Genomic DNA, 18377 nt, shown 5'->3' with positions numbered 1-18377 from the left:
GTCTTCCCTTCCCCAGATCTTCACGCTCAGCTGGGTGGCAGGTACTTAAGCCTGCAGCACCCCCGCCATCCCCACACTCCCTCCCTCCCCTGGCTTGTCCCTCACACCTGCCCTCCCACCTGCTGCTCCTGAAATCACTGCTGCCTCCTGTTATCTGCCCCCAGGACAGGAACCCCGAGGGCAGGTTCCCTGGGGTTCCCAGGCCGCCCCCCCTTGCTTGCCCGGGACCGGTCTAGGTCTCATCTTCTCCTCCCCACGGTGTCCCCCAGGCTTCAGCAGCTGTCACAGGTGACACCGGGTGACACCAGGCGTCACAGGGCTGGGCTGACTCAGCAGCTGCTGAGGAAACGAAGGGGCCCCAGCGTCTGCAGGCAGCCTGGCGCACCGGCTCTGGCCTCCTGCTGCCACCAGGGGGCGCCGGCGCCCCACCCTGACCACACAGGCCGGGGACGCAGGGCCAGGAGCCCCTACCAGCAAGGGGTCTGTGAGCCCTAGCCCTCTCTGTGCCTGTTCTCTCGTGCCCTCCTGCTGCCCGGGGCAAGCTCTGGGAAGGCGGGCAGTGCTGGGCGACCCGAGGGGCACCGCCAGCTGGCCCAGGGCTGAGGGCCCCATTTGCTCGGGGGCCCCGTGTCACCCCCAGCCAGCCCCTGGGCCTTCCCCACCCCACCCGCAGAGCCCAGTGCCCGCTGAGGGCCGACGTCAGCATGGACAACGGTACGGGACGCGCAGTCCGGCCTGTGGACACGAAGCCCGGGGGGCACAGCACTTCGTGCACAGGGCCGGCTGCCGGTCCTCGAACCCGCCCGGCCTGGGCACAGGGGCTGCCAAGGCAACATCTTCCTGCCGGGAACCCCACCCCACCCCCCACCCTCAGGGCCTCCGCCCCCTTCCAGGCTCCCGGAGAGCACAGGCTGTCGGAAGGTGCACGGTGGGCCTGGCTGCAGATCACCCGTGCCATTCATTCATTCAGTCATTCATTCACTCAGACAACCCACAGAGAGCCGGGCAGGGACCCCGCTAGCGCTTGCCCAACCGAGCTCACAGGGAGGTGCTGCAGCCACACCTGCCTCCTGTTCACAACACAGTTCAATCTGTAAGGGGAGAGGCTTGGGCCCGGCTGCCTCTGATCCCTGAGTTCGCAGGTCAAGGCAGAGCCCCCAGCAGGAGCACATCCCGAAGCCTCTGGGGGGATCCAAGCCCCCCCACCTGGGGAGACGCTCCTGCTCTGAGACAGCCAGGCGGGCCCAGGCAGCTACCCGAGGCTGAGGGCCCAGCTGCCCCCCTCCAGGAGCCCGGCCTCGGAATCGGGCAGATTCAGCCCGTCTACACTCGCCTGTCCACACTCACTTCCGGGAGCAGGGCAGGTGATTGTCCACATTCTGCAGCCCCACCCAGGCCGTCCCCGGCGCCCCAGCCTGGCTGCCGCTTGGAAGCAGGAGATGAAACCATACTCACTGCAGGGCGAGTGGGCGCCCATGCCGCTCCCAAAGCCAGCCCTGCCCAGGCTGGGCCCCCACCGAGACGCTGTCCCCCTGTGCTCTGCCCACCCACGGGAAGCAGGTGTGTCTGTGGCCACCAAGGGCTACAGGAGGTAGCCAGCCTCCGGGCATTCCAACGGTCCTGGACCCCCAAGCCACAGCTCCGCGCATGAGCCCCTGAGGCCCCCACGAGGCCACGCTAGGCTCTTCCTCACAGCTCTGGGTCCCATGGGTGCCCCTGGGGCTGGCTGGGCCCAGGGGGGCATCTTCTAGCCCCACATCCCGAAGGGCCAGAAACCTTGGCACCTGCCCCCTCCAACTGGAGTCCAGAGGGGCTCGGCCAACCCTGTGCCCCCAGACAGGAGACGGAGGGCCCAGGAGGCCGTGGACAGAGTGGTCAGCGTGGCCTGCAGCCATCCTGTGTCCACACAGGCTGCCCAGCTCAGCCCTGCACCCAGTGACCCCGAGGCAGGACAGGGGGACAGGACTGGCTCTGATCACCACCCCTCAGGAACCTCAGTGTCCCCACCTACAGAGGGGGGTGGGGGCTGCATCGGCATCAGAAGACTCACAGGACAGTGTAAGCACTCAGCAGAGCATCACGTCCTGGCTCCCTGGTCCCATAGCCTCTGCAGGGCCATCATCAGGGCGGTGACCTCACATGTAGCTCAAAACAGGGACAGGCTGTGTGAGCCCCAGACATGCCTGCCAGTGGGCATGCTCTCCCCATGGGGGCTGGAGGGACAGGTCCTTGCATGGTCTGGTGCCCAGTGCCGAGTACCATGCCAGTACCAGCCACCTCATCCCGGCCACCTCCTCCCCAGGACCACCTCCCACCCCTCTAGGGGCCCCTCGTCAACCTGGGAGTGGCCCGAGAGGCCCCAGAAGGCAGCAGCTCCAGGGAGGTGCAGCCCAGAGCCAGCCTGAATCCACCGGCCCCAGCCTGCCCCTCCCCCCCAACCTCGGTCTGAAGGATGGCCCTGGAGAGGAGCAAGTCCAGCCAGAGAGGCCTGGGGGTGAACAGGCCGGCAGAGGGCATAGCACGGAGACCCTAAAGTGACGGCGGTCCCCAGCAGGTAGGAGAAACCAGGACACGGAACCAGAATTATGGGGCTGGGCCCACCTGCCTGTGCCCACAACACACTCACGCCCTGAGGGAGGCGCTCAAGGGACTTCAGCTCCCAGCCCGGGCGCTCCGACTTCCAGGACAAACCTGGGTCCCGGGTGCTGGATCCCGAGGCCCCGGGGAGAGTGGAAAGGCCCAGCGGCCTCAGGGCTCACACCAGCTGCTGGTCCTTCACCCGGCCGTCTTGCCTGGCCTGCAACAGGCCCCCACGCCCGGCCAGCATCGGGCAGAACCATCCGCCCCGTGCGCCCACCAGGACGCAGCCGGAGCTCGAAGGGACGTGTGACCGCACCCACTCAGCATAGGACGGCGATGCTCCCGGGACAAGGTCTGCTGTGCCTTTCCTGACGAACGAGTCACGTCACAGATTTGCCAAAACTCACCCTTCCTTTCCCCTGAGCAGAAGAGGCCCCGCCAGGCCTTGGGAAGGACGGACGCCCACAGACAGTGAGCGCAGAGCCCGCCCGCCCGACAGCCGGGGCCGTGCTGGGTGGCGAGCTGCCACTGGGGACCGAGGAGTGGAGGCCGGGCACTCGGCCCGGTGCGAGGGGCAGGACCGGGGGCCCACACGCCTTCTGTCTGTGGGGGCGCCGCGTCAGGACGTGCTTTCTAGCTAGGCGCCGGGGCTAAGTGTCTGGGTGTCCAGTGTCCAAGAATCTTCCAAAATTCCCAGTTAAACCAAGTGGGCACGGGACTGGCCCCAGGGCTCGCACTGTGGTTTGCTCAGGGTCGAGAGTCCCCAAGTCAAGGTGGCCACATCCACTGGGGAGAGCACGGGCGGACTGAGGGGCGCCTGCACCCCGTCCTGCTCCGGACTGGCCTCGAGACTAGCTCTGTGGAAACCCGACCCGAAGCAGGAGGGCAGCAGCACGGGGCTCGGTGGGGATACAGCCTGGCCCCCTGCAGACACCTCCAGTGCAGGGCCGGCTGTAGCAGGCCCGGCGACGGGAGGCTAAGCCACAGGTTCATCTCACCCTTACCCCAAATGGCAGGCGGGGTGACCTCCCGCTACTCGGGGCTCCCAGCAGAGGTGCTGGCCGGGGAGACTGACCGGGCCAGGAGCTCCCGTGCAGCCAGTGCTGGCTGGAGGCCGGTTTGGCAGGGCGTCGGTACCCCTGGCCACCACCTCCTCCTCCCACGGTAACTGCCCTGCTGTCAGCTGGCCTGGCTCTGCGCGATGCTGCCCAGGCCCCGCTCCGACCCGGGCACAGAGGGCCAGGCCCTGCTCTGGAATGCCTGCAGCCGCCAAGACCGAGAGCAGATTCCAGGACGCCGAGGCCAGCTCCCTGCCTGCAGACCCCTCGTTAATTATCCCGCCCGGACGGGGAGGCAGGCACGAGCCCCAGGAATTCTGAAAAACGAGCAATGAGCACGTGTCCCGGAATGTGCCCCGGAACAGCTAGGGCTGGGCGGCCAGGGCTTGGCAGGTGGGCGGCCGGGGCTTGGGGGGACGGAGTGGACATGAGGCTGAGCTGCCCTCCAAGGGCCCAGAAAGCAGCCGGGTGTCCAGGGCTCCCCAAACGCAGGGACCACCCTCCCCATCTTGCGCTAGCATCCCCGGCCCCCTCCAGCTACCTGTGCTGACCTGAATACCCACGTTTTCACCCCACCTGGAGTGGCCCCACCCCGGGGCCCAGCACAGAGACCTCCCCCGCTCTGCTCCCCTCTACTGGTGGAGAAAGCCTGAGGTAGCAAGGGTCGGAAGGCCCCAATGGTGCAGGACCGCAAGGGGCAGCCTCTGTACAGAGCAGGGTCCCTGAGGGCCGGGGGCCAGCAGCCTGCCCGCTCAGCTCAGCCCAGCCCTTCCTCTGTCCAGACAGAAAGTGCCGAGCCATCACCCACGGCCAACGGGGGCCATCCGGCAGCTGCCTGGCTCTACAGTCCAGTGGACGCCCAGGGAAAAGTCTCCTTGGAGAGGCCCCTTGGCCCCAAACACGAAGGTGGGAGTTCCCGCACTCTCAGCCCCAAGGTGACAAGTCTGGGGACCCACATGGGGTACCCGTGCCACACAGACCCCCAGACACCACCTGGGGCCCCTCGCCCCAGCCAGTGGGGGCCCCCAGGAGCATCCGGCCCAGCCCTGGTGGGTCCAACAGGCTGTGTACACTAAGCCACCACTGACCCCAGCAACTCAGGAAATGACAAGGCTCAGCATCCCCATCTGTAAAATGGGACAAGCACCCAACCCATGCAGGGTACATCCCAGGACCGCCCTTGTAAAGGAAGAGCACTTCACATAAGAGTCCCGGGCAACCCTGGGGAGGGAGGGCAGGGCAGCGTGGCTGAGGGGGCGAGGGGCAGATTCACAGGGTCCTTTCAGGAGACCACCCAGGAGGATGGGGCAGGGCTTGTAGCCTGGGGCAGCTCGGGGAGGGGAGGCATGGAGGCCAGGAGGCCGCGTCTGCTCATCTGAGTCTCAGCCCTTCCTGGACAGTTGGCCTCACATGGGGGGGAAGGGGGGTCGAGATGCCCATTCAACAAATGCCCCGCTGGGGCAAGCTCACAGCCCCCCACCCCACCCCTGCTCCCAGGAGGGGTGCCCCATGGTTCTCCAGCTATAATTATACCATAAGACCACCCGACTCTGAAGTCAGCCCTGGGAGGAGCCCACAGCCCCCCTGCGCACGAGGCAGGCCTGGAGGCCACAGTCATCCCAAAGACAGAGGCGCCTTTGTGGTTGGCTGGTGGGGGGGGGGGGCAACCTGGTAGTTAAGTGATTCACTGTGTGAACACAAACACCCCTCCCAGAGCCGCTTTGAAAGACCCGCTTGGATTCTGTATGGGCTCACCCTCCACTGTCCGGGAGCAGACACCGTCCACAGACGCAGGGCCCTGAGGGGACGCGGCCCGGCCCGAGTGCGGGAGGGGGAGGGCAGCGGGACCGAGGCCAGAGGGCAGAGTCAAAGCCACCACCCAACCCTGCATTTGAGCCAGCAGCCTCCCCCCGCCCCCCGTGCCGGGAAGCAGGAGACCAGGCAGCCACCCCAGCGCCCCTCCTGCAGGGACGCCAGGCTCCGGAGACTTCGGGGACTGTCCTCGAGGGAGGGGCTTAGTGCAGCTAAAGCAGGTGTGCGTGGAGAAGACCAAGCCCACAGCCAGTCCGCCCGCCTGGGCGTGAGGCCGAGCAGAGCGGGCCGCCAGCAGCGGAGGAGCCACGCGCACCTGGCTTCTCCCACTACCCGGAAACCGGGCCCAGCTCCTCAAAGGCCAGAGCCCGAGGGCAGCCTCCCAGGGAAGCCTAGGTGTGTCCCCAGCTGAGAGGAAAGGTGCCAGGCGCCCACGGGGACGCCCCCCACCTCCTGGACTCAGAAAGCAACCTCACACTGATGGCCAGCAAGACTCAAATGGCCCTGCCACCCCACGGGCTGCTGCAGGGAATGGCGCAGGGAACCTGCAACCCTGGTCCAGGACCAAGGTCAGAGGCAGGTTAACCGGAGGCCACGCCCACAGGCGGCCTCAGGACAGCAGCCCCATGGCAGGTGGCGGGACCGCAGAGGTGCTGGAACCTGGCCTCTGCGGGCCGTGCCCTCCGAAAGGAGACGTCCCGGCGCCAGGGCCCCCAGCCCCTCCGAGGCAGGCAGCGCCAGGCCCTGGATGAGGGCGGGGCAGAGGCAGCTCCCAGGCCTGGGCACAGCGGCTGGCCAGGAGCAGCCCGTGGTGGCGTCTGGACCTCAGGCCAGGGGTCAGTCTCCCACCCTCGGACACAGTGGGCGGCACTGAAGGGCGGCCTGGGGGGGCTGCTTCCTCTCCATTGATCAGTCCTCCCAATTTAGAAACAGAGTCGCCCTTGAGGCCTCCCTCCTGCCCCCCCCCCCCCCGGGGGCAGCAGCCCGTTCCTGCTGCTCTGCTTCCCTGCACAGCCGCCTCCAGGGCCCCCTCCTGCTGGCTTCCTGCTCCAAAGGCAGACGTCAAGGCGCAAAGGCTCCAGGCAGGACCCTGACTTCTCTCCCGCTGGGCTGGCGTGGGGGTGGAGCGGATCACACTGGGTCCCCAGGGGCACCTGCCAGGCCGGCCCCGGGGCAGCAGGTCACCAGCTCGGAGAGGGAGGCTAAGGGCCCTGGGGACCCCAGGCTGACCTTCCTGCTGTCCCCACCATGCCCTCCAGGCCAAGCTGGCTCACCATCCCCTCTCGGCGGCTCTGCTCCAGCCTATCTTCCATCTGGAAAGCCCACCCCCAACAACCTGCACCTCCCCAAACCCTCCCCGGCCCACAGGCCCGCTTCCCCCAGGAAGCCCTCCAGGCCACCCGGCTCTCTGCTGGGCATTGGTGCTGATGCCCTGATAGCTCAGCTGGACCTGAGAGCCAGAGTCCCAGAAGTGCCTCAGGGACCTGCCCAACCCACCCATTTTACAGGCGAGGAAACTGAGGCCCAGAAGGGAACCGAAGCCAAAGCTTCTTGGACTCAGAAGGTACCGAGAGAAATTCAGGCCTGAGTTCTCTGTCTGCTTCTGTCCCACAAGGTCACGTGAGATCAAGCCAAGCAATGGCCAGCGGCTCTGTGACGATGCCCAGTTAACACAGCACAAGCTACATCGAGAGAGAGCGTGTCCCTGAGTGTATGTGCTTCTTGCCTGTTCCTTCCTTGAAGACCCCGTGCCAGCGGCCAGGACACACTCGTGTCACCAGCAGGTCCTGGCTCGCTCAGGAGCTCGCACCTGTGAGCCGGGCGTGGAGGTGGGGCAGAGGTGTTTTCTGCTCGTGACGACCACCCCTGGTGGGTCTGACGGGACCCCCAGAGCCCAACAAGGGACAGGGAGCCCCTGGGGTACTGGCCTCCCCTGCTGACACGGCGCTCACCCGCACCACCCCAGGCCGCCGGCGGCACGGCCCGCACGTGGGCAGCACCCTCTGGACGCTCCGGCGCGCTCTGCACGCAGCCACCCCGGGAACGAGGGACAGTCCCCGGCCACCCGGTCATGCCCAGCGGGCCGGGCCTCCGGGGAGGGAGAGCACAGCCACCACCACGAGGCCCGTCCACCCGGCGCCCTGCGCCCCACCCGTGCCGGCACCTGGGCCTCGCACGAAACACTGTCTGACCCCCAGCTAACGAAGGAGCGACGAGGCCCAGGGTGTCGTCCACGGTCGCGCTGGCTCACCTACCGGACACGGAGCTGGCCCTGGCCGGGGAGGGCCGGGGCCTGGGGGGGGCCCTGCTTCAGGCACCCAGGGCCCAGGCCCCCCCACCGCTGCGCCCCACACCCTGGGCTCTGCCAGCACAGGCCCCCTTTGTGTTCCCTGGCCCCCGCAGAAGGCCTTCCACCTTCCGGNTCTTCCTAAGGCCCCACCCCCTCCGCTCTCCACCATTCACACAGCTGGGTCCCTTCCTCCCCCCCCTTCGTTCAAATGAAAGAATTTGGGGGAACCAGGAAAAATATGGCTTTTATTTTCAAAACTGGAATCAATTATAACCGGGGGGTGGGTTAAATATTGCCAACTGTGCTCAGGTCTGCCCCCTCGCCACGGAGGAGGGACGGAAGGTGGATGGGGTGGTTTGGGCAGAAGCACGGATAGGGCTGTCCCTGCAGGCAGCCCAGCCCTTCCACCCGGCCCTGCACACCCAGCCCTGCACACCCAGCCCTTCCACCCAGCCCTGCACGTCCAGCCCTGCACACCCAGCCCTTCCACCCGGCCCTGCACACCCAGCCCTGCACACGCAGCTTTGCACACCCGGCCCTGCACACCCAGCCCTGCACACCCAGCTCTTCCACCCGGCCCTGCACACCCAGCTCTGCACACCCAGCCCTTCCACCCGGCCCTGCACATCCAGCCCTGCACACCCAGCCCTTCCACCCGGCCCTGCACGTCCAGCTCTGCACACCCAGCCCTTCCACCCGGCCCTGCACATCCAGCCCTGCACACCCAGCCTTGCATACCCACCTGTGCATACCCAGCCTTGCACACCCGCCCTACACAGTGGGCTCTGCACACCCAGCCTCTCTTCCAGGAGACAGCACCCCAGAGGAAGCCGAGCAGCTGCCCTCCAGCTGGATCGACTGCTTCCTGAAGGCCACATCTGTCCCACCCCTGACCAGCCACACCCAGAAAGCCCACCTACCCCAGAGGAGGGAGGCTGGTCACAGGCCCGGGTCTCCAGAGTCAGAGCAGGGTGGGGAATTGGGGATCTGCCCCTCTCTCTCCAAAGCACGTCTTGGCGGGGCCCCACTGAAGCCTGGGGCTGTGCTGGGAGACGGTGGAAGGTTCCAGGCGCTCATCGCCCCAGCTCTGCCAAGAGGTGAGCAGCTACCTGCCCTCCCAGATCCCGGTTTCCTCTTCCACAAAGAGGATAAACCGAGGGTTCGGTGAGATGCGCAGGCCTCCGGGCCCAGGGAGGCCCCCCCACATGACCGCAGGGAGGGGGGGCTGCTCTGCAGGCAAAGCCAAGCCTGGAGCCCAGGCCCAGAAGCCAGAGGACGGAGCGTGTGAGCACTGCTCCCCCTCCCTAGAGACCCCGCGTGTGGGTCTGAGCCCAGTGAGCAGGGGTGGCCAGACAGGCCCCTCCCACGGACGCAGGGCCCTTGCTGACGCTGAGCTCCTCCCGTGCCGAGCCCCCCACTAGCCTAGCTCCCTCCCCACTGTGCCTCTGCGGCCCTCACGTCCCCCACCCCCTGGCCAAGTGTCAGGGTCTCTGGCGGGGGGAGCTGCTCATGTGAGGGAGCACCAGCCCGTGAGGCCAGGAGCTGGCCACTGGGGCAGTCAGGCCAGGAGCGGGGGGCGGCTGATGGCTGGCAGGAAGCAGGGCAGGGGAGGAAGGCCGGCCCCGAGGGGCAAGGGCAGGTGTCCCCAAGCTGCTTCCTGGAGGACGTGACCAAAGACAGGCCACACTCCAGCGTCCCCTCCCCGCCCTCCCCCCGCGGCAGGGACCACAGAGCATCCGTGCTGCCGACTCGGTGGGCAGCAAGCCTGTCCCAGCAACGGCCCCGAAGGCAGCTCGCCGCCAGGGCCAGGCTGTGCTCTTGCCCGAGCCTAAGCGAAGCCACATCAAGTGGCACGTGGTTCCGTAAGGTTGGCTGCGTGAGACAGACGGTCCTCGAAGCATCTCCCCACCTCCACCCGTGGCCATAAATACTGACCAGACCAAGAAGGCATGACAGCTGGGCCCCCTCTGTCCCCACTTAGACCCAGCCTGGACCCCAGCCTGCCTGGGGGTGGGGGGTCACAGCCCACAGAGGGGCTCGGGGTCCTAGAGGGCACAGGGCATGGGGCATGGGGCAGGCCCCCAGCACACAGAGCCCACGGAGCAAGGGGATCGAGGCTGGCTCAGCAGAGAACCTTCCACCCAACAAAGGGCATCGGATAAGCAACCAGAGCTGCCCAACCCGCCAGCTTGTCCAATGGTCGGCACCCCCAGCTACCGGCACCTGTCTCAGAACTCTGGGACCCAGGCCCTCCCCAGGACGCCTACCCTCAGCCCATGCTCGGGGGGCACCACACGTAAACACACGGAGACCAGAGAGAGGGCGGGGTCCCCTCTACAAACGGGGAGCCTCCTGCTCCCCACAATTCCCTGATGCCCCCCCGGCCCCTGTTGCCTGCTGGGCATCCGAGGCATTGGAGCGTGGTGCAGGACGCACGCCCTGGCCCCACCCGGAAGATCCCCCACCAGCCACTCACCAGGAGCAAGTTCAAAGTGCCGGAAGCCGTCTGGGAGTATTTCACTTCCCCCCGCGGCTGTGGCTCCGCGCCAGGTTCTGACAGGACCCGGAAAGCTACAGGTTCAATGAAGAAACCCCGGATCGAGCAGGAAACCCCAGGGGGTGCTCTTGCCGTCCCGGCACAGAGAAATGAGGACGAATGTCTGTGGCATTCTCGTGATGTGTTTCCATGCACTGTGCTCACTTTCTTTATAAAAACTCCATCACCCACACACCTGCTCCGAGCCCGAGCCCCCCCAGCACCCCGCCAACGCTTTCCTATTGCCACGTCGTTACGAAGAAAACCGCAGGCCCCCAAAATGGCACCACTTAGGTCACGACCCAGACCCAAGACCCAACCTGACTGCAGCTCAAAGCCCCGGGGACATCGCCTGTAAGCGGTCAGGGCAGGAATCGTGGTGAGCACCATGGAAGGTTCTGGTAGATTCCACTCCCCTTAGGAGGACCCCTTGCCCACAGCAAAGGTTCTTGGCTGATAATTTCCTTTTTCCTGCTCTTTCTCTCCCTTTAGAAAACTTTCCTTTCCGTAGCCCCTGGGAGCTCCCCACCCGTGTTAGATGGGATTCTGCCTGATGCATGAATCGATTCCTAAAGCCAATCAGATCTCTAAGTTTCGCTCGGTTGAGTTTCTGCTATTTAACGGCCGGTAGCGCGGCTGGGTTTCCGTGACGCCCCACCTTACAGCTGTGCCCAATTTTGCTGAACCAGTCGCCTCCGACAGAACCCTGGGTGTCCCCCATCTTTCAGGACGCGAGAGCCTCCAGCAAGGCAGAAACGGGACGGCCCGCTTCCCAGCCGCCCAGTAAGCCGGCCGGTCCCAGCCCATCTCTCCGGGGAGGCCACGGCTGGGCAGGCGCTGAGATGAAGGGGTGTGGAGGCATCAGTGGAGGAAGGGGCTTTCAGGGTACCCCTCCTCCCAGCAACCTCAGATGAGCCGTAGGGAGCGGGTGCAAGAACACTCGTCCATCCACTCACCGTACTGGCAGCGGGCACCCTGGAAGCCTCGGGGACAGCGGCACGGCTGGGCTGAGCCGGGCGCGCAGTGGCCGCCGTTGAAGCAGAAGCCAGCGCTGCACCGGGCTGTGGGGGGAGGAGAGAAGGCGAGTGAGGAGGGCCAACAGCCCGGGGGCAGCCCCAGCCCACCCGCCAGGACACAGCGTCCCTGAGGACCGTCCCCAAAGTCTCCCCACAAGGCCAGTCCTGGGGCTGGACAGGACCCAGGTCCTCACCACACACAGCAAAGCCCAGACTACCTCTTGAACCCGGAACCCTTGAACCTTGGTCGGGGGAGGGGGGTCTCCCAGGCCGGCAGCCCCGACCCTGCCACCAGATCAGGGTCCAGCTCTGTTCTGTCTCAGGTCACGCACTGGCCCCCCCCCAACAAGAGCCTGCAACCTCCCCCACATTTTCTGGAGGAGGTGGGGAAGGAGTCAGGGCCAGCCCCCTGCTGAAAGGGAGGCTGCAGGCTTGCCTGAGGACCAGCTTCTGTCCAAGGTGACAGGCACCCCAAGGAAACCCCCTCCCCCACCGGCAGCTGGGGAGGGAGGAGGTTGCAATGTCTTCAAGGAGACATTGAAGGAGTACCGCCCGCCCCCCGGGCAGACAGAGCTCAGGAGCCAGAGCCTGGCTTTCAAATTAGCATGTGTGACAGCCCCCACCAGGAAGAGGGAGGCTCTGTGTGTGGAAAAGAGCAGGTAGATAGGAAGAAGGACCAAGTAAGAGACATGGAAACAAAAAATGTGAAAACCAGATGCATGGCTGTTGATGAAGGCTGGGTAGACGCCTTGCAAAACGACTTAGAGATTTCCAAGAAACACGTGTGTTTCTAATACTTAACATTAGTTCATTAAAAATTGTTTTAATGTTTTATTTTATTTTTGAGAGAGAGAAAGAGGGCGTGCACGCGAGTGAGTGAGTGGGGGAGGGGCAGAGAGAGAGGGAGACACAGAATCCAGAGCAGGCTCCAGGCTCCGAGCTATCAGCACAGAGCCCATTGTGGGGCTCGAACTCACAAACTGTGAGATCATGACCTGAGCTGAAGTCAGACGCTTAACTGACTGAGTCACCCAGGTGCCCCCAACATTAATTCGTTTTTTTAATGAGTTTTATGAATTCCTACTACATTCCAGGGTGGTGGCAAGGGCTCTGCTTGGGGACGCCCCCTCAGGCTGTCAGTGGGTCCGGGACTGCGTCCACAGGACCCTCAGGGGCCCTGGAAGGAACCGTGTGCCCCTGAGAGAGAGAGAAATGCCAGGGCAGGCAGAGGTGACCTGGGCCCGCGGTGCCCACAGGTCTGCTGCCTCCGGGCGGCTGTGTTCTCGGAGGACCAAGCAGGCAGAGGGAGGGCCAAGTCAGGGGAGTCACGTGAGGCTGAAGAAGCCCCCCAGGAACCACTGTGCACACGTCGCCACGGCCCAGATCCCTTAGCGGACAAGGGAGGCGGCTTGGGTCCCGTACATAGGTGTCCAGGCCCTGGTCTGATATTTACCAGTGGGTTGAAACTGCAGTTAGGCTCTGTGATCTGCACACATCGAATACAATGTTCTCAGCCACCTTCCCACCACCAAGGGTCCCCTCCACACCACTGGCTGGGCCTGAAGCGGCACTCGCCACCAGCGGCAGCTTCCGGGGCTGAACAGGTCTCCCCACCCACGACCTGACAGAGAAGGGGGAACACCGCCCTGGTGCACAGAGTACGGGCTGGAAGTGCGGGGACGGTTCACCGGGCGTTCTAGCTGTTCCCCCCCGGACTCGGCCTAGGCTTTGGGGTGAAACAGGGAGGGTCTGTCCACATCCTCAGAACCAAAGGCTGGTCGGGCCCAGAGGGGCGTCTGCAGGATGACAGGTTCGGGGAGCGCAGGTGAGGGCGGTACGTGTGGACATCTTCCACGGCATCTTAGCGCCAATTTCTCTCCAGGCGGAAGGCAAGCAACACTTAACGCTGGGCTGNGCCCCGCCCCCCGCCGGGCCCCGCCCCCACCCCAGGGCGGGGTTCCTGCGCGCAGGCCTCGCCCCCGGAAGGGCCGCCAGGCCTACGGCCCCGCCTCCTCTCTTCCTCTGCCGGACAGTAGAGTGGCCTCAGGCGGGACAGGTGTGATCCAGATTGGCCCAGTGTCTCCTGGTCTTGCCAGGCCACCCACCCGCAGGCTCTGAGCCCAGGTCACCAACTGTGTGTGGGACACAATCGTCGGCCTTCTCCAGGCCAGCGCTGTGAATGAGCCCTCCCCGAACCCCTCCGCTGACCCCACGTGCATTCTGCAGCCTGAAGCCGAGGCTGGAGCGACCGTCTCAGCCCCGGGACGCAGTTCCCCGCCTGTGACCCTGCTGTCCGGTGGGCCGTTCCAGCTGCACTTCCCTCGAGGAAGCTTCTGGCTCCTGTCCTCCCTCTGCTGCAGGGCTGGGCCGGGAGCGGGGGAGCCCCATCCCTCCGCCAGCCCCCCCCACGGCGTCCCCAGAGGGGCGGCACGCCTGTCCACTGGCTGGGGCTGAGGTCACATCCTGAGCAGACCTGCAGGCGACCTCAGCCCCTCCCTGCACCCTGCACATGCTCAGTGCTGAATTCTCAGCATCTTCAGGTCAGAGCCTGCCAGGGGGCTCTCTGGGCCGCAGCGACTCTGTTGTAACCCGGGATCAGGCCACCACCGAGACATGGGGTGGGTGTGGGGACTCCCAGTGTGGGCCAGGCTCAAGGAAACCTCGGATAGGCCACTCCAAACGCAGCCTGTCAATCCGATGACAGTTCGTCCCCAGCTCCGGACTTAGCAACGATAACAGTGACACCAGAACCAGCAGCGCCCTGACCGTGGCCAAAGCCCCCCAGGCCAGCCATGGGAGGGTCTGTGCGATGCAGCCGGGCTCCCCAGCAAAGTCTCCCAGAACTGCGGGGCACACCCAGCACGGAGGAACCCCAGGAGGCCACGCCTGACCCCCATCACTTCTCCAGCAACCGGCCAGGGAGGCCAGCACCCAGCAGAGTCAGGGCTGGGCCCAGCACACAGCGCCTCTGTCCGCCATCGTTGGAGGCACTCAGGGGTTCGAACAACACTGGGTGGGGGAGAGCGCAGACAGAGGGGGTGACAGTGAGGACGACACAGGTCCCAGGTCACCCCACAGGGCAGGTGGATCAGCACCGTGGCTCAGGGCGGTCTTCAGCTCATTGACCAGGCCACCAGGCACGGGACATAAAGCTCACCCGAGGTGCTGCTGGAGCGCCCGTCAGCGGCCAGGTGTGGGAGCCACAGTGCCCACCTCAGCAAAGCATGCCTGCAGGGGAGGGGTCCCTCCCACTCGGTCTCTCTGTCCCTGGTCTGTCCCCAGACTTGCTGGCTGGGGGCTAGAGGCCAGGACCACACGCCCCCACCCCAACCTCTGCCAGTCCCAGACCCTCGCTGCAGGGAGGGAGTCACTCCAGCTCCACCCTCCGGAGGAAGGGCCAAGCCAGTGCTGCCCTGGGGGCCAGGGCCATGCTCCCCCACCCCCCACCCCCCACCCGAAGGCCTGTGCTAGAAGGAAGGGGGAGGAGCCTGAGGTCAGTATGAGTGCCGGGGACTGTGACTGCAGGTGCAAGCATACCCGCATGGGCGTGCAGCATTCGCACAGGTGAGCAGGCACGAGGTGCACACGTGTGCATGTGAGCATAAGCATGTGTGTGCAAGCACNATGAGTGCCGGGGACTGTGACTGCAGGTGCAAGCATACCCGCATGGGCGTGCAGCATTCGCACAGGTGAGCAGGCACGAGGTGCACACATGTGCATGTGAACATAAGCATGTGTGTGCAAGCACATGTGTGTGTGAGAGCACACGTGTGGGNCTCCAGAGCCCGTCTCACCCGCCCCCACAGCCTTGCTTGCCCGCTTTCCCGCGTGTCCACGCAGGACACCAGTTCCAGGGGCCTCTGCCTGAGAGCAGCGCAGGGCACCCGTCGGCCCCGCACAGACGTCTGTCCAGTGCTTCTCAGAGCCTGCTTTATGGACCTGGTTTATCATTCCAACTTCGTTGTGTTTCTTCCTTTCTTTTTAAAGAAAGATTTGGCTTGGAAAACACTACAGTCCGTCTCAGGAATCCTCGGGGCACGTTAGCATGTTAAACGCTCTGAGAAGTCCTGCAACAATGGAACCTGCTTAACTGTGCTTTTACACGGAGCTTCGCGGACTGCAGAACCCCTTCACGTTCCATGTGGCTGGTGAGGCTCCCAGCACCCGCTGGCACCCAGCCTCTCCATCCTGTGGCCTCCTCAGACGGCCGGAGCCCAGCCCTGTACGGACCGGGGAGTTAGATCAGGGAGCCACAGAACCTACTCCTGGCACCTCAGTCCTGGGTGCGTCCATGTCAGGGTCAGGCCAGACACCCACTTTTTCACACTCATGGCTGCCTTGGATGAGGGGGCGCCAGGACCCAGGGCATCAGGGGGTCTAGGCAAAATCGGGGGACTGAGAGAGCCGGGCGGGAATGTGGCACCCACAGCAGAGGGGGCCAGCGCCAGGCTGCCCTGGGAATGTGTGCACGGGGACCATGCAGACCCAGGGAAGCCGCCTGGTCACCAGGCAACGCCGCCCCACCCAGCCAGCACTTTTCCTTTTTGGTCACCTCCAGGTCACAAATGCCACTAAGTGGGTCACGGAGCAATCACAACAGCCATTAGAACCTCCTGCCACCTCCCCCCCCCCACGGCATTAGGCCCCTCCTCGATCCCACACAAACACGGGGTCCCTGGCGGCGACCCGCACAGCTGCCGGCGACCCGCACAGCTGCCGGAGCTGCACTTCCGGGTCCTGAGGCGGGTGGGGCGGGGCGGGGCTGCCCCTGCCCTGTCCCAGCCTGACCACCTCCCCCTCCCCCGGGCTGCAGACAGCCTGCACGGAGACTGAGGGAAGGTGCTGGAAGCGACCAGAGGAACGCCAGAGGGTGAGGAACAGGACAAGGTTAGAGGACCCTGGCCCCCAGGGAGGCGGGCGCCCCTCCCAAGTGGGGCCCGGCACCCCGTCGGTGCTTGGTGCTCGCACTAGGGAGCCCAGAGGCCCCGCCCCAGCCCTGCCACCACAGCAAGCCCGCGGGGAGGGGCCGAGGGCAGCCACCCCGGACTCCCACCTGACCCCCCAGGGCAGGGCCTCCTGGGGGCTGGGGGCTCCGGGCGCCTGCTCAGCCTGAGAGAGGCCACAGCAGGAAGTGCAATCTGGTGCTCAGCCCACCCTCCCCAGCCACGGTGGTGCTCCCACGCGTGCTCCCGCCTTCCTCCGCTGCCCCCCACCATCCGTTACGCTTCCTCCTCTCGGGGCCCCCACCGGCTCCCTNCAGGCTGGTGGCCCAGACGCCAGGGAACAAGTGGGCCGGACCACAGGACTTTTGCTAGAACATTCAAATAAACAGAGAAAACCCAAACACACAAATAAGTAAATCCTGCACGAAAAAGGATCTTTTAAAAACAAACAGTTGAGGGGCGCCTGGGTGGCTCAGTCGGTTGGGTGTCCAACTTCGGCTCAGGTCATGATCTCATGGTGTGCGGGTTCGAGTCCCACCTCAGGCTCTGTGCTGACAGCTGAGAGCCTGGAGCTACTTCAGATTCTGTGTCTCCCTCTTTCTCTGCTGCACCAACCCCGCTCGTGTTCTCTCTATCTCTCAAAAGTAAATAAACATTAAAAAAAAAAAAAAAAAAAAAGGCCGAGAAAGTCAAAGCCTCCAGCCCAGGATACATGGAGGCCCTGTGACAACCTGGACCACCAAGGCCAGGCACCGCGGCCAAGACCCCCTCCCCGATGTCCTTCCTGCCACAGCCCTGTCCACCGCCCGTCTCCTCCACCTCGGCAAGGCCAAGGCCGCCCGCCCCACGGCCGCATCCCCCCTGCTGCCAGCTGGCCAGCCCAGGGCAGTCACCTTGTCCTTCCTGGCCACCGGCAGACAGAGCCGCATGACAGGCCAGGCACTCAGGCGGAGCCAGAGGGGGAAGGAGAGACAGTCGTGGCCCTTGGCCCCGGGGGCCTGTGCTGAAATCAGCCTCCCATCCCTGTGAAGCCAGCACTTGGGCTCCGTCCCTGCCATGGGGAGAGGCCAACCTGGCCTCCCAGGGTCTGGCCGGCCCTCGGGCCCCGCGGCTCCTTCGTGGCCCTGCCGAGGGGACGGTCACTCTGAGACACAGCTGAAACCCAGGATGAGACTCCCCCCCCACGGGCGTGGACTGTGAGAACGTTGCAGCACAAACCTTGGCCTGGGCCCGGGCTCCCCGCCTCCCTCGCCCGTGACGGTGTACACACCACTCCCCCCAAGCCAGGAAGCCAAGCCCAGAGGGACGCCCCCTGGCCGCCATGTGGGTGTGCATTCCCGTCCCTTCCCAGGTGTAGAGGCTGTGCTCCCCAAGCCCACCCCGCGCCTCCTCTGCCCGCCCCCGTCTTCCACCAGGTTGGAAGGGCGGCCTCACAGCGGAAACCGGGGGCCTCGGCTTTGATGTCTGCCCTGCCCCCCCACTCAACACACCCCTTTGTTTTCCTAGAAGCCAGAAGCAGGGAACGCACACATCACCGTGGTCAGAGAGCGTGGGGAGAAGGGCCGCTGCTGGGGGGGGGCGCTGGCCAGCATCCAGGTGCCCCCCCATCCCCCGAGGCTCTCCTGCCCACGAGGAGGCAGGGCTGCTTCCTCTCCTCTTCCCTCCTGCTCCCTTCCTGGGGAGAATTATTCATTTCCTCTCCCAGAAAACAGTACCCACCGCCCTTCTCTTCCCCTTCTCCGACTGGAGTTCGTGGAAAAACGTCTCTGCCCCTGGTCAGCGGCTCCACGTTTCCTGTGTGCGGAGGGACCAGGGGGCAGAGAGGCAGGCTGGAACACGGCCCCTGAAGTCTGGTTCCCGTCCCAGCACGGGGGAGCTGGGACCCCCAGCCGCCCCCACAGGGCGGCCCTGCCTCTTGCTTCACACCAGGGGGCGCCACGGCGTCGTTTCAGGGGAGGCCTGACCTCTGCGACCCCCTCTCTGGGGAAGGATGCAGCCTCCTGTTACCCAGTCACCCCAACTGCCCGCCCACCTGTGCCCACGCCCTCCTGTGCCCACGCCCACCTGTGCCCACGCCCACCTGTGCCCACGCCCTCCTGTGCCCACGCCCACCTGTGCCCACGCCCACCTGTGCCCACGCCC

The 18377-nt window shown here is 65.3% G+C and overlaps 1 protein-coding gene across 1 annotated transcript in view; it reads right to left on the bottom strand.

The window, feature by feature from the left end:
- Positions 1–18377, bottom strand: part of MEGF6 (multiple EGF like domains 6) — a 78560-nt gene that overhangs the window by 50536 nt on the left and 9647 nt on the right. The window contains 1 exon segment of the mRNA XM_077763994.1: positions 11233–11337. Within this exon segment, the coding sequence (XP_077620120.1) occupies positions 11233–11337 (105 nt within the window).

Source organism: Crocuta crocuta, unplaced genomic scaffold (assembly GCF_008692635.1).
Source record: "Crocuta crocuta isolate KB4526 unplaced genomic scaffold, BGI_CrCroc_1.0 scaffold13, whole genome shotgun sequence".
NCBI classification, from domain to species: domain Eukaryota; kingdom Metazoa; phylum Chordata; class Mammalia; order Carnivora; family Hyaenidae; genus Crocuta; species Crocuta crocuta.
The sequence above is the reverse complement of the archived record's forward strand: the minus strand, read 5'-3'. Positions and strand labels throughout refer to the sequence as shown.